The 21,546-nt window shown below is 51.4% G+C and overlaps 1 protein-coding gene across 2 annotated transcripts; it reads right to left on the bottom strand.

Moving 5' to 3' along the window:
• Positions 1-30: 30 nt before the first annotated feature.
• On the bottom strand, positions 31-20,326 carry LOC120897657 (mycosubtilin synthase subunit C). Of its 2 annotated transcripts, none has more exons than XM_040302679.1 (7): positions 19,663-20,326; positions 7,621-7,819; positions 3,964-4,431; positions 1,965-3,062; positions 1,496-1,895; positions 1,164-1,427; positions 31-1,084 (listed from the first exon to the last, which is right to left on the bottom strand). In XM_040302679.1, the coding sequence occupies exons 2-7, from the start codon at positions 7,748-7,750 to the stop codon at positions 751-753; spliced, it is 2,694 nt and encodes an 897-aa protein (XP_040158613.1). In that variant the 5' UTR covers positions 7,751-7,819; positions 19,663-20,326; the 3' UTR covers positions 31-750. The 2 variants fall into 2 exon arrangements, with proteins under 2 accessions (XP_040158613.1, XP_040158622.1); XM_040302688.1 differs by lacking the exon at positions 19,663-20,326 and adding an exon at positions 16,604-16,807.
• Between the last annotated feature and the right edge of the window lie 1,220 nt (positions 20,327-21,546).

The raw sequence follows: 21,546 nt of genomic DNA on the forward strand, positions 1-21,546 counted from the left end.
AAATCTAATCCCGTAAATAACTCGACTCGGTACCATTTTTGAATTTTGTTTTTATTTCGTCCTTAACATCTACATAGCTTCATCGTTACAGTGTTGAGCATTACGCTGCCATTTTTATGTTTGTTTCGGTTCTTTTCAATGCACATCTTTCATTGGAGCCAGTCCCAAAAGCATAAACCGGAAGGTCTCCCCTAAAGCGAAGCTTTTGAATCACATTTGTTTGTTTGCTTACATTTGCTCTCCTGCACTGCGTTACGTTCTTCCACGCACTAAAAACATTCTTCGATTGATAAACACAATCGTCCTACGTTTGAAAGCTTCTCGCACGTGTCGCTGTGGTTTAAAATACTGCTTTTCTCCTAAAGTTTACCTGATCACGATGCCGTGTTCACCCCTGTACCGTGTGTTTATGTGTGGAAAGGTAGGCTGTGGTGCGCGGGTTTCGTTACGATTGTGTCGTGAGCAAATGATACATAGGAAGAAAAAATACTGAAGAAAGACGTGTGGCTCTGTCTCTGTGTATACCCGTGACCAACTACATCTAAACCTATACTTGCATCGCGCCGGATGCCGTCCCATGGTGTACGCGCTAAAGACAAAAAAACAGGTGAGGGTTGTTCCGTGTTCATAAATTAAATAACTTAATTAAACGCACTTAAATATGGTATACGTGTGTTTGCATGCTTTCTCATGCAGGTACAACGCAACTGGAGCTGCCGCTGCCGCCGGGGGGGAACGGGGCCACACGCATTACGCACACCGAATGTCCTTCCAGTGCACGACGGCCCGCTGGCTGTCCGGGGCGGCCGCGAACGGTCTCGTGCCGTCCGCACTGTACACGAACTGGTTGACCTGATAGTCGAGCATCGTCTGGTAGCGGTACACGTTCGAGCCGAGCTGCTGGGTGAGCGGGTTGGTGTTGGTGGTGAAGATGCCGGCAAAGTTTCGCCGCCGGGCCAGCTTCAGCACCTCGCTCTCCATGAAGTGCATCGCCTCGATGTTTTCCTGCGCGGACAGCTCCGCACACGTGCCCATCATGAAGGAGTGCAGTATCTGGTTCTTGCCGGTGGGCAGCTGGCTATCACTGCGGGGATGCGGAGAGAAAAAACGTTAAAAAACAACTCCACCCTGGTGTGTCCACCAAACACTCCCCGTTCACTTACCGGATCGGTCCTTCGACGAATTCCAAAAACTCAAACACAATGATCAGCTTGCTCGTGACGGTCACTTCCGGCTCGTCGTGCGCGTCAAAGTTGAGCGAAACGCCTACCGGGCGGCCCGTCTCGTCCTTTACGATGAAGCTGAGGCCCTTCTCGATCAGCACCGTCCAGATGTCCTCCAGGATGTCCCGGTAGTCGGTTTCGTGGATCTGCGGTTTGAGCCACTGCTCCAGGTCCGCCTTCTCGAAGAAGCTCGACGTGATGATGCTGCGTAATGGGAGGAACGGGAGCGTAAGTACTCCTTCTTGGCCTCTCTTTCCTTAACTGTCACTTACTTGATCGTGTCGCTCTTGTGCTCGAGTGCCAGCGGGTACGCCGTCAGCTGCATGCGGTAATCGAACTCGCCCTCCTCCGCATTGCCGTTCGCAGACTCGAGCTGGTGCTTCGCTAGCTCCCGCTCGTCGGCACAGATTTTGTCGAGAATTTCGCCCAAATTCTTCGCCCCAATAAAGGTGGTAATGCTGATCAGGTAGCCCTTGCCGCACAGCTGCGTCACTGTGATGATGGAGTTGAGCGAGTTGCCACCGAGCTCGTAGAAGTTGCTGGCGAGACAAATCTTGGCCCGCGTCGAGCGACCAATCACCTGGCCAACCGTTTCGAACAGATCCTTCGCGACGGTCAGGCGACCGGCCGGCACGTCACTGTAATCGTACTCGATCTCGATCTGTGTATCGTCTGTAAATGAAGCAAAATGTTAATTGCAAATGCCCAAAATCCGGCACCGAGCATCTTCCCTGTACGTACCGTTGTTGTTGGTGCTTTCGTACATCTTCAGCAGCGTTTGACGGTCGATCTTGCCGTTCACGAGCAGCGGGATGCTTTCGAGCAGCACCACCTGCGGGATCATGTAGTGGGCCAGCTTGTCGCCGAGGGCCGCCTCCACCTGCAGGCCCGTCTGGAAGGGAGCGTCCTGTTCCAGCGTCACAAAGCCCAGCAGTGCCTGGTCGATCTCACCCGCCCGGTAGCACAACACAATGCCCTTGTCGACGCCGGCCAGCCCGAGCAAATTCGCTTCCACCTCGGACAGATCGACCCGATGTCCCCGGATCTTGATCTGCGAGTCCATGCGCCCCTGATAGTACACACAGCCCTTGCTGACCGACGCATAGTCGCCCGTTTTGTACAACCGGCCGAACGACGGATCGATAGCCAGCGGATTGTCAATGAACCGGTCCGGGTCGCGCCCGTTCACGTACCCCTCGGCCAGATTGAGCCCGGCCACGTACAGCTCGCCGATCTCCTCCGTCCGCACCGGGCGCAGATCGGGGCTCATGATGTAGATCGTCGTGTTGTCCAGCGGGTAACCGATCGGGACCTTTTCGTAACCTTCCAGCTGCTTCCGCGACTCGCACACGAAGTACGTCACGTCGCCCATCACCTCGGTCGAGCCGTAGAAGTTACAGAGCTGGTGCACACCCTCCTGGAAGTAGTCGAAGAACTCACGTGCCAGCGAAATCTGCAACGGTTCGCCGGAACACACCCAGATGCGCAGGTGGTACAGCAGCTTGGTCGAACCGGACTGTGGCTGTTGGTGTTGCTGCTGCTGCTGCTGCTGGAGCGGCAGATAGAGCAGCAGCGAACGGAGCAGCGTCGGCACCAGGACCAACCGTTCGATGCGATAGCGCTCGAGCAGGTCGACGAGCTTTTCCGGATTGTTGGTGATGCGCTTCGGCACGATCACGATCGCCATGCCGTTCAGCAGCGGGCCCCAAATTTCGCTCACCGAGTCGACGAACGTGAGGGCGGTCTTGAACACGCCGATCCGCTCGGTGGCCGAGTACGGGAAGCGGCCCCACTGCCATTGCAGGCGGTTCAGGATGGTTTCGTGATTGAGCCGAACACCTGTGCGAGGGTTGGAAAGAAAAGAGGTGTGAGAGAGTATGTGTGTGTGTGTGTGAGAGAGAGAGAGAGAGAGGTAGGCAAGAAAGGTGGGAGAGAAAAAGAAGAGAGAGAGAGAAAGAGAGCGACAGAGAGAGAGAGAGAAAGAGAGAGCGACAGAGAGAGAGAGAGAGAGGAAGAGAGAGAGAGAAGGGGAAAGAAGGTAGGGGAAATCAAGAGAAAGTGGTGGAGAGAAATAGAGTGGTAGAAAGACAGATATAGAAAGAGAAAAAGAGAGAGATAGAGAGAGAAAGAAAGAAAGAGAGAGATAGAGAGAGAGAGAAAGAGAGAAAGAGAGAAACAAAGAGAAACAGGAAAAGATAGAAACAAAGAAATAGAGAAAGAGAGAGAGAAAGAGAGAGAGAAAGAAAGAGAAAAAAAGAGAAAGAGAAAGAGAAAGGGAACGAGAGAGACAGGTAGGAGGAGAGGTGTAGGAGAGTTTGAGCAAGAGAAGAAAAAAGGAAAATAGAAAGGAAGAAAAAGAAGAGATACGAGGGAGAACAGAGAATGAAAGTGAGAGACACAGAGAGAGAGAGAGACAGATCAATTCAAAATGAGAAGAGCGAGTGTGAGAGAGGAACGAGAGACAGATAGAGAAAGAGGTAAAGAGAGAGAGAGAGAAAGAGAAAGAGAATGAGAAAGAGAAAGAGAGAGGGATTGAAGAGAGAAGAGATATAGGGAGGTGTAGAGCAGCGAATAAATAAATTGAGAAAGAATAGAGGGAAGAGTGGGGTAGAGAGATATAAATAGATTTAGAGATAAAGACAGAGGATAGATATAAACAGAGAGAGCTAGAGAAGGCGTAAGAGCAAATGTCCTTAGAGAGTTCGCTCCCTTGACCTTCCGGTATGACCTTTCCACCTACCTTTCGGCACACCGGTACTGCCCGACGTGTACAGTACGAGGGCGAGCTGCGCTTCGCCCTTGCCGAGCATCGCTTCCGGCCGGATGTTGGCGTTGCTCAGGTCGCTCGCCCGCTTGCGCAGCTCGGCATAGCTGACCGCGGGCGTCTTGCCAAAGATGGCCGCATTGTCGTAGTCGGCATCGTACACGACCAGCGCCGGCTTCGCCTCGCCCAGTATGTGCTGGATGCGGTTCGGCGGGAAGGTCGGATCGATCGGCAGGTAGGCCGCGCCCGCCTTCCAGATCGCCAGCAGCGTCGTCACGAGCCGATCGGTCGGATGCATACAGACCGCCACGATGTAGTCGCCGTCGGTGTTGGGCTGCGACCGGGCCTGCTCCTTGATGCGCTGCAGCATGGCCGTGGCCAGCCGGTTGGCCGTCGAGTTGAGCGCATGGTAGTTGATCTGCACCTCGCCGCGTCCATCCTCGTCTGTTGGGGTGGAAAAGCATGACAAAGCGTTAGTGGGACGAAGCAAATCAGGCTAAAGGCCGCACTTAGAGACCACCCGACACAAACGGTAGCACCGTGTCTCCCCGTGCATATCGCTCGATCGCGACATTGCGTTGAAACAATGCACACCGCTACTGGCATTGTTTCCGTGGCCGGAACGGTGTTGTGCAAATGGCCACCATTTTTCCCATTACAGCCCGATCATCAACGCTTCACCACTTGGTCCGGTGATGCACTTCCAATCGTCACTCGGGCCCCGATCGGAAACGGAAATGTGCTCTTTGTCGTTGGACTCGCTTGACTCGCCCGCTGCCAACCGATTCGATTCACGTTCCAACAGGGCTCGTCGTTCAGCGTTGGCGTAGATAATTCATATCGTGCCGTCAGCGGCAACAGCAACGTTTGCGACTTTGGACTGGGGCCCCCGAATGCCAAACCGTACAGCTGGCCCCAGCCACCACTCACTGCACACACCACCTGGCCGAAAGCTAAAGACGCTGCTCTCGGCTGTGTGTATTGCAGGATTGCGCAAAACACAAAACATTGGCGCGCAAAAAGTACCGCAAGCAAGTGTGCGGTGTCTGTGTTGCGCAAGTGCCCAAGACCACCAGTTCGGTCGATTCGGTTTACTGCGATGCACAGAGGGGTGGAGGGGGGGGGATGGGAGTGGCTTCTAATGCTGAGCGCCAAGTGCCATGGCCCTGGAATTAGACGGCGGGTCGACCAACCCTTCAAAATTGCACCTGCCCAGCGACCGCTGTGCGGGGTTTGTTGGGGTGTTTGTGCATGTTTTTATGTGAGTGTGTGTGTGTGCGTGTGTTTGCGAACCTTTCAAACGGTAAAGGTGCTCGATCGAACGGGTCGAACAAACCAGGTTGGGCAAGAAGACCGTCCGGTCTTGAGATCTTCACGTGGTTTCACGTGGTGGCCACCATGCGCGGCGCAGCGTGATGCGTGCGCGAAAAGAAAAAGGCCAACGAATAGCGAAAGCAAACATATACACACACACACATGCACACCCCACTGGTGGGGTTCGGTCGCTCACGGTCAATGCGCGCGCGGCTGGGAAGGAAACTGCCCCATCAAAGCGCGCGCGCGCCAACGCGAATGCGACGCGACGGTGAAAACACGCGGCGGTGTGGCGCTTCGGTGGGAGATTGGGGTGTTCGCTTTTCTTGACCTTGAACTAGAATTCAGGGTCCACGCATTTTTGGAGCGGCTGGAGCCCTCCCTTCCCCCTCCCCATATAAAACAAGATGATATTTCGGTTTGATGGTGCTCACAGGGGTACGTGGTTTTAACGTGGCGCGGATTTTACAACGCAAAATCGTTTAATCTGTCCGGTCTGGTGGGTCTGTTTTTTTTTCACTATCGCGCGAACATAAACGAAAGCAGTGATCTGCTGCTGCATGGCCATCCGCTTCTTGTGGCAGCTAATGAGACCTAGTGAAAGGAACACACGCCGAACCATATACTAGCAAGCATGTGCTGGGAGTGTGGAGTGCATGCATTTGGCACCACCTTGCTGCACTAGATTCGGGCGAACATTTGGGGAGACCTAGACTGAAGGGCAATTAAGTGTGTGTGTGTGTATAATGTATGCATCCACTCGATTGATTGATGGGAGGGCGGGTTTTGGGCCGGATTGGAGAAGTTGGCACTTGGCTTGATTTACCGAGAGCGCCATGACGCAGCAGTTTCGCTATAGTACCAGCGGTGATGAAAGGCTCCACCGAATGTAGGCTTAATCGTTAGTTTACTCAAAACTGTACAAACACCAACAACCAACAATTACCTTTGATGTTTCATATCAAGAGCAAGCGCCATCTGTGAATCGGGAACCATTTGAAGCTCAAAAGATTCTTCAACAAGGTATTGCGAAATCATCTTGATCTACCACCAGCTCACAACTTTTGGAGTCTCTAGGTTGAATCAGATCATTTTATCAACATCGGATGAGTGTCTTATCAACCTTCTTACATCTCAGGAACGTTGGTTTCGAAATTCGTGTTTGGTGAGATCCTCATAAAAGCAAAACAGTTTGCCGTAGTTATTAAAGGAGGAAGTAAAGTAAGTGTTGGTTGGTTAATATATGGAGTTCTTATCCAGTGTCCTTGCCGGTCCGCTCGATCGAAATGTCCTAGGAAGATCATATTATTAAAGAGGTGTCTTTCGTAGTATCGCTCACTCCAGACTGAGTAAAAGAAGAGATTTAAAAAGGACCTGAGAAAAGGACCTTTCCACAAGTGTGTTGTTGTCTATGTCTATAACTTTTAAATGTGAGGAAATGTAACTTGCATGTGTGTACAACTTCATAATTCTGTTCAACCCAATCGATTTCTCATTCTAAATGCATTTCTTGTCATTCTTCCCATACTAAGTCCAATTCTTTTTACTTGGCTCCGTACAATCGTAGTCGGCCTATGCCTGTCAACTTCAACTAAGGATAGATAAGTCTCGGCACATCCCGGGTCGGTTCTTGGTCCATGGTGGAGCTTGTGGCTGTGATGTGCATGTTTCTTAGTTGTGTGACTGTGCCGCGACACCAGGCCTAGTCCAAGTCTGAAAAGCTCTCTTTTTATTCAAACCTTCCAAGCATGTGACACAGTAGCATTATTCTAGACTGAAACGTTCGCCACAGCTAACAAAACGATAATCGTATGGTCAGTCGAAGACGTTCCGGTTAAAAACATGGCCCATCGGTTTCAAAAGCTTCCATTTCCTTGGACTCACACTCCCACTTTCCGCTCATAGAACAAGTGGCATTAGAAACGATGGTCACAACATTAATGCGATATTGTTTCGATTAAGATCGCAGCATGGAAAACGCCTTCACACCTTCATCAATCATACAGACCCGGGTGCCTTTGCGGGTACGCAGACATTTGATCAACCTTCGGCGCCTTGCTACGACAGCAACACTGGCTGTGCATCGGAATGTGGGTAAGCTTAAATTAATTAAAAACGGATCCCCGCAGCAGCGCGCTGTACCACAGCCGAAACCAATCCTTCACGCTCGGCAGATCAACCATCGACAGTCGGGGTTGAAGTATCGTGCGGAAAGCGCGGCGTGACCAAAAAAGCACCCAAGCACGGTGACATCGATCGGGGTTTCGGTTTCGGTGCGGTACAAATGGAGGCTCGTGGCCGCCAGACGACCAAACCTACCGTTGTAGATGAGAGCCGTGTCGGTGCCGCAGAATTTGTCAACGTTCGATTCGAAGGTACGGTGCAGTAAGGTCGGCTGCAGCGGACACAGCTTTCCCTTGACGACGGCCAGCTGCGGCAGGGTACCCATGGTGTCGGTAAGGTGATCGCTAGTAGGTCGTTACACAGGCACTGCCACGCTTTCTTCTGCTTCCGGGCGCTGGAATGAAACAATAAACAAGAAAAACGCACAATGAGAATGAGGGACAAGGCCGTAACTCAGAATTGAGGGTGACATAACTACGTCTCAGAAGAAGCATAACACTGGTGTGAAATGTAATAGAAAAAAAGAGATTTATGCTTCACAGCGACCTTACAATATAAAACGGTGTTAATCGACACCACGCACCACGTCATCTCATCGGCTTTGATCGGTGGCGAATTAATGCAATGTGTCACACCAAGTGTTTCCTCCTACAACGCGCTCCTGCCTGATCAGCGCTCCCGCCTTCCCTCTCTCGCTCGATATCGCGTTCCCAAGGGTCATTTATTTCGCATTAACAACGCCCGCCCCCACAGCATCATAACCCCTTTACCAGAGAGTGGCAGCGCGTTCGCCATTGCGATCGCTTAATTAAATCGATAATGTTATTCGTCGCGCGTGCCAACTGCTAACTGGTTCACATGCCGCACATTCGTCCTTCCGTTTCAGCGGGTGCCCTCACCTGCTCACAACGTCCGGTCCGGGGAGGGTGGGCGCAACCGGCGTGTCCGCTCTTTGCAATAACGTAAATCCGTTTATTTTTTTACTTCTTGTGTTTGTACTTCTTCAATTCGTTTTACCCGGTCGCGGTTGGCACGCGCCTTGCCGATCACCGTCGGGCACCGGCTTCTCGGTTTTGATGTTGAGCCGGCCCTGTCCCCCTCTCCCTCTCCGTCAAGGCAAACGCCAAGAGCATGGGATTTAAGTCAGGTTTGGATGATGCCGTGTGTGTGTGTGTGAGAGAGTTTTTGTTTCGCTTCTTGTTCGCTGCTTCTGTCAGTCTTTGGTCACCTCGTTTTTATTGTGATTCCCTCCCCAATGCGCCTTTATGTTTTACACTAGTTCTTCGTGTTTTTTTGTTGCTACTGCCCGCTGTTCGACCTGTTGCTTTCCAGCCCTACCCAGCCCGACGCTAGCATGAGGGGTCGGGAGGTGGTGGCTTTGCTGAGTGCGTACGGCAGCCTTTTTTTGTTCATTAATTAATTTATTTGGCCAGTTAGTGTGTGGAGCGTGCGCGATCGTGGCATTGCTCCATTTCGTTTTCACTTCCATCTCCGCCACCGGGGACTGCTGGCTAGGACAGAGGCAAACGTCTGGGGGCGGGAGTTGCGTGCGCGAACTTGAAAGTGACGATCCGTCACACGATTCAAGGACGCGAAGGCCACGCCACAGGTTTTGGGCCGATCATCGCGTGCTCGCGATTCGGTGGCGCTCCGAAAAAAAAAGGCCAGAAAAAGGGAAAGCAATAACACTGCCTTTCCCTCTGCCGCTCTGCCCACGATCGAGGTAGGGGAGGAAGTGTGATTATGCCGCTGGTAGGTAGGACAATGTACGACACTACCCTTTTTTGTTGTTCACTTTTCCCCGCCAATCCATTAGCGGAACAAGGGCAGCCGTACATAAATCTAGGAAGCAGGCAGCACGACCCGCTAATACAATCGATCGGTATGCGTGTTCAAGAATCTGTGGCATCCTGTGTTGGCATCATATTGTCCGGTCCGGTCGTCTGCCCTTGGATCTTGGCTGTGCACAATCCGGGGATCGCGAGGGGATTCCCAATCTTATTCGAACGGCAACTTGCGCGGATTGCCAAGCGGGGTTCCGTTCTCCTTTGCCAGCCTTGAAGACATTTGACAATAAGTGTACACAAATGCTGCTCGGCAAAATCACGGCACAAGTGTCATTTGCACGATTGCAGCAGATGAACAAATGGACTGTTAACCTCCGCTTGGGCCATGGACAAAATCCACTTCCGGGGTATGTAGGTTGAAGCACGTTCATTATCCTAAAGTGGTGAGCAGTGTTCTCCTCCGACAGTAGTAGTAACAGTAACAGTAGTGTTGATTACTGAGCGTTACAGACATTCATCAACTTACACGATGATCTTACACGATCGGTCGTGTGCGGTAGGCTCCGCGGATAAGGGATTGGGGATGAGAGCCACCGAAAGCTTCCCCAGCACTTGGTTCCCCCAGCTTGGTGGTGAACGGTTTCGAAACGGCATCCTGCGCACCAGCGTTTCATGGCAGAAGGCACGAAGGACATCTTCCGCATGCGCTTCCTTCCATATCCAGTATCACGCAATCGCCGATCGCCGTACTGTTGGAAGCTATTTTTGAATCAGCGCGCACGCTGCCGTCCTTGGCGTCGCATCGGGTCGGAAAGAGCGGTTCTCACCGTTGTGAAAGCTGGACGGTGTGATATTTCCGGAACGGCGGGGCATGCGGAATGCTTATTTTAAGACGTGGGCCCGTTCCCGGCGCAGGGTGCATCCCGTTCTGCTCAGTGATCCCCGTTCAAGGTTTTGTAGACGTGTGACTATTTGTAGTCCCTGCGACACATGAAAGTGTCTTGAGAGAGAGAGAGAGAGGAACCGGGAACAGATTTTTACACGCGCGAGTTCATTGTGCCTCCGCATTCCACCTGCACTGGGGGGAAGGTACTGTCCTTGGCGAGGCATCAGCTCAATTTGACACGTTAATGTGGACACGGATGTCAATTGGAGCGAATATTAAAATACGACTTCACAAGTGCGGTTTTGTCGAGCATCCTTGAATAAAGGTACCACAACTCCAACAACAACTCGAACTATGAAATGTTTATCTGATCTTGAAATCAAACCGGTGGATAAACATGCTCATGACGTTCAAGCGATCATTTCTAACAAGTAATGCCGGCGGACTGCGTTTCCTTAAATGTATCAGGACGCCAAGCAGGTCACGCTTCCGCTTGTTGAGTCCGCAGCAATGCTGGGTACGTTGTTGGTCGAGCTAATTTGGTACAATAGAAACCAAAAATATAATCTGCAAACTAATTGAGCAGTTATTTGTAAACCTTTCGTTCATACGCCACCCCGTACGATGCCGATCGTTCTACCGCGTGCGTTGCGGACGCATCCAATGAAATAAAATTGTTTCCAACTCAATTACCATTCTAAAGCAGCCACCGTTTCACCCCCTTTGTGTGTGTGTGTCTTTGTGTTTGCTTTCGGTGCACGGCAATTGTGTATGATCTAATTAAACCATCTTCCAATTTTACTAAATTGCTATTGCGCAACGAGCGACGCGCGTTGCGCATTCCAATGACCGTGGGGTCGTGCAACAGGGCGAAAAATGAGCAACGTTTGCAATTTTCCGAAACTATCCTGGTTAATAATCACAAATCACATAACCAGAGAGTGAGTGGGGTTTAGTGAGGCAAGATGAGGATGCTGCTTCACCCCAAATGCGGGCAGCCAGGGGGGGGGGGCAGAATTGGTGGCAGGAAATTTTAATTAACATTTGTTTGCGTTCTCGCCTCACTTGAGCCGTAATCATGCCCACAAACAAGGCGCTAAGAGGAATAGAGGTGGATGAGGGGTTACCCCATGGGTAACCAGGCCTGGGGTTTTGTGTTCCATCGCACGTCAATTGACCCTCGTACGGCTGAAATCGGGGTACGGCGAGGAATTATGCCAAAAATCTCCGCCAGCAAACGACGAACCCCAAAACGTGGCGGCTGAGGCCATTGGCAAGGTTTAACCTTTTAACACTGGATTTCTACTCCAGCGCTGCCATCGTGTGAAGCTCTTATACGCGGAACCGTCACCACTCGGTTTGTTCTAGATGAAACGAGCTGCGGCGGCTCGTTTGTCCGCGTTTGGTGGGTAATTCAATTAACCGCGTGTGGCACCAAATGTTCTCCCTCTCCCCTGCACCCGGGGACACCGGAATCGGATTTGGAAATTGGTGCCAATTGGTTTATTGAAAAATTGCGATTGAAACACTTGCTCATATGTGTCACGGACGTGATTTGCCGGTAGTGATTTGTTGCCGTTGCGCGCGGGCGAACGCGTGCCAGTTTTTGACGGTTTTATTACGCGTTTGCATGTTTGGCGCAGGAAAAGCAAAGGTAAATGGTGCCGCGATGCTACCGCAATTTGGTGTCGGTGGCTCGTTTGCCGGTTGCATTTGGCCTTTTGGCTTGTCGGCCAGATTAATTCCATATTTTACTACGAATAACGCAGCTGCCATCGTAATAGTGTGATGTTAAAATATTGCGAAATCCGTCCAGAAAGCAAATTACTGCTGGTGGAAGAGTGGTAGCATGCTGCACCACGCTGGGATGCACTCCGCTCAGAACGAACCGGTTTGGGTCAATGCTGCACGGTGCAGGGTTGATCATAAAAAAAAAGAATGATTAAACGACTGCTAATGCGATTTCGACACCCGCAGTCAATAAAGTCCTAACTGGCCCGATATTGATCTTGAGAGCAAAAGCGGGCCAACCGCCAGCTACGATGCGAATGCGGTTTTGCCCGGACCGGCTAGCAGCTGCCAGCTGCCTGTCCGACGCAATAGAAATAAATCAATTATGGTCGCCATGCTTGCTGAATTATTTATTGCGCCTAGCCTCCCTCCGCATCATGATGGAGGGCGTGCGAAATAATTTGTTTTTTGTTTTTTTTTTTGTCTTTCGTCGCTCTTGCGATGGCAATATTTATTCTTTAACGTTTTTTTTTGCAGCACGCAATGTGTGGTATGCAGAGGAAGGTTGCTCCCCACACCGCCCGTGTTTGCAACGGGGCGCGTGCCTAACGCACAGTCCTTGATCCGATCCGGTCCGGATACGCGTGCGCAATCGAGCGTGGCACCCGGTGCGTGTTTGGTGGCGTGAAGGGAAGGAAGACTAATCCGCACGCATCTAGCGTGCCCCGCCAGTGTGATGTGTGCAACAAGAAGTTAATCAGCAGGACGGGTTAAGGTTGGCAAAATTTGAGTTCGTGCTCGTTTCTCTATTCGAACCCGGTCCGGGGTGGGACAAGCTGTCACGAAACCCTTTCCGGTACGGCTGGATGTCCTTGGTTCCTACGCGGGGCTTTTGGGCCGGTGCTGGTCGTCCGAAATCTGATACATTCCAGCGAGAAGAGAGGATATCAACTTTCAAAAAAAGGAGAGCAAAACAACCATCCCGAAGGACAGTGTGCAAGGCCTTGACATTCACTGGCGCAGGAAAGTGGTTTTGGGTGCTCCAATTGACAGCACAACTAGGATCCCCACACTGAACGGTCATTCAACCTGCGCGCGCGGAATGTGCAAAGGGCGGTCAGGCAAGGTGATTGATTGATTCTTCCAAGCTAGTCCGTCAAATCAAACATCGCTCGTATTTGTTTCACACCCGATGGAGACGCACGGCACTCGCTCCCCTTCATCGGGAAGGCGAAGGCAGTGTGCCGGTGTTTGACGAGTGGAAACATCACCCGCTACTACCATGCCAATTAGCTGGTACTGGGTTGGGTGGGCTTTACTTCTAACAATCGTCTAATGATTTAATTGCCGTGGAGGTGATGAGCGGCACCGCTCGACGCACAAATGCGAACCAGTCGGAAACAATTACCGCCAACATCTTCATCTAATTTGTTTGCCTTTTTACCCTTAACCCACCTCGCCTAAACGCTTGCATTCTTAGTGGAGCAGGGCAATACTCTATTAATGGGCTCTTGCTTGTTTTTCTCTTTTTTTTGCTTCTTTTTGTGCCACTCAAACTGCTGCACTACTATTAACACGTACAGATCGCCAGCGGGATGCTGGGTGCCTGGGAAATGTGGTCTCCTGCCCGCCCCTACGCGGAAGCTGGCGGCCACCGCCCCCGAAACAATGGCTAATTGCCTGTCGGAACGCATCGCATATGGTTGCAGCTTAGCAGCCCTCTGTTTGTGTGTGTGTGCAACAGCAACCAGCTGGGCAGCTATCGTTTAGGCATAAATTAATTGAAAGCTTGATGCACATTATGCAACATTCGTCATCGGCACCGACTGCGCTGTGGGAAACGGTGGAGGAAGCTGGAGCAAACTAGCCAACACTTCGCACGGCTCGCACAACTAGCTGCAATGCGATTATTCTACCGGTGGGTGTGTGTTGTAGCTGCTGGTTTACAGCAAACACACAGGTGCAATGGGCAAGGGGGGGGGGGGGGTGGGCAAAACAAATATTCAATTAATCAAACTACCGTTTGGGGCGGCTGACAAGTCATGAACTTTGAGCCCGCCGCATGCGAGGCGCAGTGCATGGGAAGGTTTTGCGGTGCATTCTCTGGCGAAAGCACGTGGTGCATTTGCGGTGGCTGGTGGAAGTTCCCGCGGCGGGCGTGCCTTTGCACTTGAAACGCTCGCGAAAACGTGCCCTGCATACGTAACACACTCACACACACACAACACTGATCAGATCAATAGAAACATTAGTCACATTGCCCCGACAGCTCCGGTGGGGAATTACCGATCGCGGCAAGTTCTGCTGCAAGTTCTGCTATTTGCATAAGACGCGAACGGGCGTCGTCCGTCGGTTTGACACTCTTCCTTTTGCTGCGAGAGAGAGAGAGAGAGAACAGCAAACAGCACCAGAGGCAGTCGGTTTTGCATTCTCGTTCCCCGGGAACAACAGCGGAAACGGTTTCGGTTCCAACCAATTGCCGGGACGTTGGGTGATTTTTTCTCCTTCACCGTTTGTGCCGGTATTTCCGCGCCGTTTAAAAATGGTGCCCGGTGGGATATTCCCCGCATCTGTTGTACTCTCCTACCGAGTGTGCTGTGACTTATCCGGATGAATATGTTACAAATGGTAATAACGTTTCTCACACCGCACGCGTGACACATCAAACAAACCGTGACAAATGCTCTCCGCTGAGGAGAGAGAGAACTCCGACACACGATCGTTCCATTCGCTCTGATTCACCCTGGGGTCTGCGGGATCGCGCAATGTTGTTGTGCGTGTGCCAGGGAGCTCCCGAACGGTGCCTTTTGCTCCAACAGCCGTTATCGAGAGGTGTATTTGGCGCTGGAATGTGTTGCTTATTTGGAAGGGCCGGAGGCAAGGTCGCGCGCTACGAGCCGCCGCCGTGTTGGCATGATGGACAGATCTGAAGTACCCGATCAGCAGGAATCTATTTTGCAGCAGCCTTGATTTGTCAACAAAAGGGTGTACAAAGGGTGTTGCGTGCGTGCATACCTCTGGCCTGTTTTGCTTTTGATTGCTCGCCACGTACGTTTGTACAGCCCCCTTGTGCCCCAAGTGCGCCCTAGTGTGGCGGAGAGTTTGTGTACACATCACGGTTGAACACCGGTACCGATGGGTGCAAAAAGGGGCACAGCCTGTTTATCGTCGGATCTCCCCGTGCAGAACCGTGCTTCGACTTTTTGAGCATCCTGCTCGGTGCGAGTGTTTGGTTTTAGGTTATGGCGGAAGCGGTAGTGCCTTAAACTATCCGCGGAATGTAGCGCTGAATCACTGTCGCACTGTGAAGTGTGTCTCTTTGGCAGCCGTCACACAAGTGGCATCGCTGACCGTTGGCAGAACGTTCCCCTTCACTGCCACCACCGTGCGGGCCTGTGTGTTGTCGGGTGGAGTAGTTGGTTTCTTGGTGTGCTAGAGGTGATTGTTCTAACGAATCTTTGTAACTAGCCGTTTTTGGGCGGAAGCGTTCGGACGCGCTGCTGCTACTGCTGGAGCGTAGAACGTTCTTTGTCTAGCTTTGCTAATAAATGTGTAAATGCGGTGAGCGGCCGGCTAGCCGGGGCCTGAGTTGCGTGTCAATTTTGGTAGAAATTATTGACAGACTTGTTTTCGATACACCGCAGCCATTCGCCATTTTGATGAACCAGCGACCCGGGCGCTGAACGAACTCCCATGAGCGCGGCGTTAAATATTCATCCCTCCGCAGTCGCTTTATCCGCATACTTGACTTTACCTCCGCGTTGTGGGTCTGTGCAACACCCAGTTACACCAGTTTGCCGTATATCGGGAAGCGCTCAATTAGCTTTTAATTACACATTTTTTTCGCACTTGCGCGTGACATCCGTTCCTGTTTTTCTGGCCTGCGTGGGCTGTGATTTGCGAAAAAAAAACCCGACGCTGCACAAATTGCAAGTCTTGCACAAGACCGCTCAAGCTCGCACATTAATCACAGTGCAGTCGATCGTGGTGGCATTAGTGAGCAGCGCAAGGGGCGCAAAGGGAAGGAAAGAAAAAGGGACAAGGAGATGGTAGGGTTCAGGGCCAGCGCTAGTCCACAAGAGCGAGAGAGAGAACATTTCAGCAGCTTTAATACTTTAGCAATAAAGCAGATTGGATAGAATTATTGACCGATCGATAGTGCGCAATGTGCACCGCGTTAGGGGGGACTCCCCGATGGGCGCTTTCGTTCGTTGCACTTCGCCCGCTTCTTTACGATCCTCAGGATTTCTGAAGTCTGGCCTCTCTCCGGGGTTGGTTTTGGTCTTTGGTGGTTTGGCTTTGTGTTTGGTGCCGCACTAAACTTCGCTGGCCAGTCCCGTACCGAAAGCATCCAACGTGCGCACTGGACGTGGCCCGCCACCGATCGACGGAATACGTTTGATTGGAATAAAGTGAAATTGATGCCGCACGGTCAAGAGCACTTACTCGAGCAATGTTGCCGCACCGTTCTATGGCGTTGTATGTATGGTCGCTTGTTTTGTTGTTGTCGTTGTTTTGCTGTTGTATGTATTTCTGTGACGATCTCTCTTGACTTGGCTGTGGCCACTTTTGTTTGCGCCAAGTTGGCGGCTGCAATGGGGCAACCTGCGAGACACAGGGCCACTCCAGCACGAGCTGAATGTATCTAGTCACTGCAGGCAGTACGAGATATGAGCAGCAAGCAAGTGAGCGCAGAAGAAGATGTCTTCCCGTGAAGTGTCACACTGATCGGGAGAGCGCCATTTGCACAATGTTTCAACGCCGCACTACTCACCTGATCGCAAGGGACTGGAAATAGGCTGAAAATGCTATCCACACTGTTTTGTTGCGAAGTGCACTTGGCGGTGATTCGTAGCGCACTAATCAGCTCCGAAGTGGCGCAAAAGTGGACCGATCACACACACACACACACACACACACACAGCTCGATTGCGACCGACCGTAGGGCAACAATGATAAAGATCCACACCCGTTGAAGTTCTAAGCGCAAGTGAAAGCGCTTGTGTGGCAGCCGGCTGGATGGCGCATTTCGCCATCGCGATTCGCGTGCATCCCGCGTTCTCAGGGAAGTACGATCAGCGCTGTCAGTGGTGGTGGTCGTGGTGGCGGCAATGATCATGCTATTAGACGCAAAGTACAGTAGCTAAGCACATAACGTCGCCTTCTAATCGTTGACGATCTACGCGATCATCGGGCGGTAGAGGGGACCATCGCTGGTGTTGCATCCGAGGGCAAGCCTGGGGAACCCCTCTATTCAATTAGCCGATCGGTACACCCCATTTGACCTCCCGCCCACCCCCCCACCCCCCTTCCACCGCCCATCTCTTGCCAATCAAACTCGACCGCCCGTCATCGGATAAGGTGTCTCTCGGTCTGCGGAAGTGCGCGAACGCGAATCGCGCCACGATCGTGAAATAATGGAGGCAAAGATTGCGCGCACCAGGGGTCTCCCCTAACCTTCCAACCCCCGGTATCGCAGTATCAGCTCCTCGCGATGCAAATCTTTCGATAGAAGACACAATTCATTACGCGTTGCCCACCCTTCCCATCCCGCATAGCTTCTTGCTGCTCGCGCATAAATGTGGCGAATAATGGTAGAATTTATAGCGCAACGTCAGAGCCGTTTCTTGGGGAGGGCGAACGAAAAACCGGTGGGTAACTGCGTACTGTAAGCACTGCGGTGCGTGACTGCACGTCGATGACCCCTTCCCCGGCGGGTGGTAGCAGCGCTGCGAACATAATACATCGCATCTTCGCCCGGGAACATAAATGGGCATGGCCGGACCGGCTGGTCGTTCTCGGCCCGCTTCCGAACCGAATCAAACCCTCTCCACCGTGCACAGCCGGCCAGCTGCAATAGGATACGATTATTGCGTCAGCCTCAGGGCTATCCGAGGCCCTGGACGCGGAGGTACTGGAATAATAGGCAAGCCGCAGCAAGTTCCCCCCCAGCAAGCAAGGATCTTTCGACGCGCGTTTTAACGCTCATCGGGCGATGCTTTTGATTGCTGTTGTTCTCTCTTTTTTATGGCACCTTGTATAGTTGCTCTGTACAACGTACAACAAACGTTTAACCTTCCCCTGTACAACTTCCACCTTCGCACCGGGCATTCCAGCGGATTCCGCCCGTGCTCGAAAGGGTAAAAACCGGAGCATAACGCACTGCTGCTGCTGCTGCTGGCACGCGCTCGTAACACGGTAGCAGCAGCAACATTCACAAGTTGTTGTTTTATTGCATTTGTTGCATACGATTACCCTTCGCTGCATGCAAAGGGCGCCTCCATCGGCACCCGTTTGGCAAATGGCTTGCCTCCAAATTCCGTTTTGCTGGTTCCGCACACTCGGAAGGAAGCTCGTTCGGGTTCCGTTTGGCACGCGAGATTCGTGCACATCGGGCCGGACGCGCGCGTGCGCAAGCGTGTTGCGCACGCACGGCATGGGTGTACGCGCTGCTGGCTGGCATCGAACGCGTGGCGCGTGCGGGCTGTTGTGGCGTAACGGTCACGAGCATCGCGCTGTACGCACTTGGGAGCGGATTGGGAGAGGTAGAGTGGTGATGCAGTTGTGTTGTTCGGTAGGCAATCGATAATTAAACAATTAAAAACATGCTTTGAAATTCAAATACGAGCGCTGCATCGAGTGATGCTGTCGACGATCGAGCGCTCTGCGGATTGTGCACTTGAGGGAGGGGCGAAGGCGGGGGCCTGTTTACGCAAAAAGCTTTCCACACATTCCTGCCATCAAGCTTTTTTCCCTTCCCCCTCTTTGCGGTCCCCGGTACAGCTGCTCAGTTTGATTCGCGGCCTGAGAGCGGACACAGCCGAGATCGGTGGAAAATAAAGCGGATTAACCAGTTGAACTTTTGTTTGATCTTATCTGCTGTTGAATGATCGGCAGGGCATGCGAGATTCATGGTGGTGCATGAAAACTATGTTAAAGGGTGACCATAGCTTTTAAATGCACTGCAAATTTGTTTCTTTCGATTTAAGCTGTGTTATTCTTATAGAAAATGATACTCTGCGCGATGCTTTGGGATGCTGGATATCAATGTCTGGGTGGTAAATGTACATGTTCAAACCAAATCAATACAAAAGTATCATTAAACCATTCCAAAAAATTGGTTCAAAGACATCGAACCGAGGGTTATAAATAATAAAAACGTATTTTTAAAGTTTGAATTCAGATTTAACCTCCTGCTTGAAGTGTAGAGATAGTTCACACATTAAAGCAAATTACTAAATGAAAAATATTATCGTTTACCACTGTTTGCTTAAGATCCTACCCCTGTTATAGGAGTGCTGTGATCATTAAACTGTATTTTAAGCATTAGCTAATGGCGTTTCGCTAACAATGATCGACAATGGCATCAACTCTAAAAAATTGTTTATGATCTAAATATTTAAAATTATTGTGCGAATAAAACAAACACAAAACAAAAGTTGGCATACATGCTCTTGTGCCAGACTATCAAATGGCGTTCAAACACATAAGAAAGCTTGAAACAATCGGTTAACAGACTTTCGAATTGGATTCGACTGATTGGAACAGCTCGTTATGAGAATAACGCTTTTAAACATTTAAACAAGAAATAAAATTAGAAATTTCACTTCAAGATTATCTTAACACAAAAACATTAGACACAGTTTGCAGTAGTCTAGTGTATACGAATTAGTCGTGACTCACTAATCCAATAGGAAAATGTTTGATTGAACACGGTTGTACTAGATGGAGAACTAACCCGGTACCAGCAGATTAACCACATAATGTTTAACTATATCAAAATAAATACAATACACTTATAGTACGCTTAAGAACCAAGAAAGCTGAGCTTACATGATCAGATCTCGTTGATCTCGTTGGCTTCTCGCTACCAGCGTTCACAGTTTCGTTTTGCACCTTCGTAGGACACAACACGTTTGGCACTTGCGAGACGTTTCAGGATTAGCGTTGTCAGGACACTTGCAAACAGCAATCACTAGCAGGCAGCGCAATTGTTTCGAGTTTATTGTTTTTTTTTTTTGGCAATGAGTTCGTTGTAGAAATTTTGTCAGAAAACTGACCACTGAGTCACTTTTTCACCAAATTCTCCACTGTCAGAGGCTGCTGGGCAAACATTCGCTGCTTCAGGGAACGTTTCTCCTTGCTGGAACGTTTTCTGGCAAACGGGTGAGATGGCGTTTTGGGCTGGATGCACCTGTGCACGCGTCGAACACTACTCTCTGCACACGTCGAAACAGTCGAGAGGACCCAATCACGCGAATAACGTTTTGCGAATCGATTTTGCGATGCGTCTATTGGGACACGAGGGAGGTGAAGTTTGTCTTGGCTCTGTAGTATTGTCGACACCTCGGCAGACTGTTTAGACGAGCGGGGAAGGCTGTTCGTGCTGCGCACACACACACACACACAATCTCACACACGCACAAAAAGGACACCAGCTCTCTCTCACACCAAGCGGTGGCGCGGGCTGCTGCTGCTGCTGCTGCTGTTGGCAGTTTTCGAAACAAACTAATTGACTGAAAACGGCTCCATATTGCTTTTATACGGCCACGCGTCGCCGACCGCGAGCGCGGCTAGGCCTCTCTTCGCGATCGCAAATCGGAGCGGTTCGTCGTTTGCGTCGCCACCTTTTGCGTCCGTCCGGTGCGTCTTGCCCATCGGGCAGCTCGGGTACCCGACTGCAGCCGCGTCCGCTCCGCGGTGGAAGGGATGACAGGAACTTGGGGAAGGGATGAGGAAATGGAGGGGTGCAAGTTGGGGCTGACCACAGCGCGGCCTGCTTCGCTTTGCTGCAAGGAGCACAGCAGTTTGGGGCACATTGGAGAGAACGTTTGGGTGGTGGTGGTTAAGGTGGTTCAATGAGGAGTGATGGCTTTTGCGCTTAGCTGCGTCAATTAGTTCGGAAGGGGGGGGGGGACTATGGGGTAGTACGGGCCAGAGCAGCTTTTCGATGCGCGCGGCTTGGGCTTTTTTTCGTGCCGGGTTTTCTCACACGACCAATGGGTTCGTGCCGCGGAGCGTTCAAGCTGTGTTCGGTGTGAAGGTGGCGGCGACTGCAGGTGCAAGCGGCTGCACGCTGCTGCGATGTGCGGGAAACAGGACGCGCGGGGAAGGATTTTGAATATTCTAATAACAGTCCAATTCTGTCCGGCCGGTTGACATATGGGGTCCGCGGCCCGGGCATAATGGTGTCGGTCGGGAGCCTGCGGCGCCGCGCGATCATTGTGCGCTCCATCGCTCAATCACCGTGGTCACCAGCAATCGGATATAATTAGTAAACTTTTGAAATGTTGATTGTAGCCCGAGCGGGAAGGGACTCGTTTGGCAGGGACAATCCTGCCCAGGCGGCCGGATGACAGCTTGCATTGGTTCGGTGGATCGTGGTGCATTCGTGGGGACGTACTGATAGGCACGCCGGTGTCCCGTTTACGGCTCAGTGGAACCGATCGGTTTGATCAGTAGGTTGGGCAGGTTGTAGAGCCGGTGCCACGATATTAGACTGACAGGTTCACCTACACATCCTCTCGAATCCTTCGCCGGTGCAGTGTTTGAGCGGGCGATGGGAGGGTGAGATACAAAGTCGTACTGGTTACCGGCTCGAAGCAGGTTGGGAAACTTCCACTGACTGTTCTAATAATTTATTTAGCCGGTTTTTTTCCTCCTAACATTGCTAAAGAACTATTAGTATGGAAGGTCTCCATGAAAATGAAACCTCCA

This window comes from Anopheles arabiensis, chromosome 2, assembly GCF_016920715.1.
Source record: "Anopheles arabiensis isolate DONGOLA chromosome 2, AaraD3, whole genome shotgun sequence".
NCBI classification, from domain to species: domain Eukaryota; kingdom Metazoa; phylum Arthropoda; class Insecta; order Diptera; family Culicidae; genus Anopheles; species Anopheles arabiensis.

Excerpts from the sequence above, each read along its gene's own strand:
- LOC120897657 (XM_040302679.1), bottom strand. The coding sequence starts at position 7,750 with ATGGGTACCCTGCCGCAGCTGGCCGTCGTCAAGGGAAAGCTGTGTCCG. Across the intron at positions 1,428-1,495 it reads CACAAGAGCGACACGATCAA|CATCATCACGTCGAGCTTCT; the intron begins GTAAGTGACAGT and ends CCCATTACGCAG. Across the intron at positions 1,085-1,163 it reads TTCGTCGAAGGACCGATCCG|TGATAGCCAGCTGCCCACCG; the intron begins GTAAGTGAACGG and ends GCATCCCCGCAG.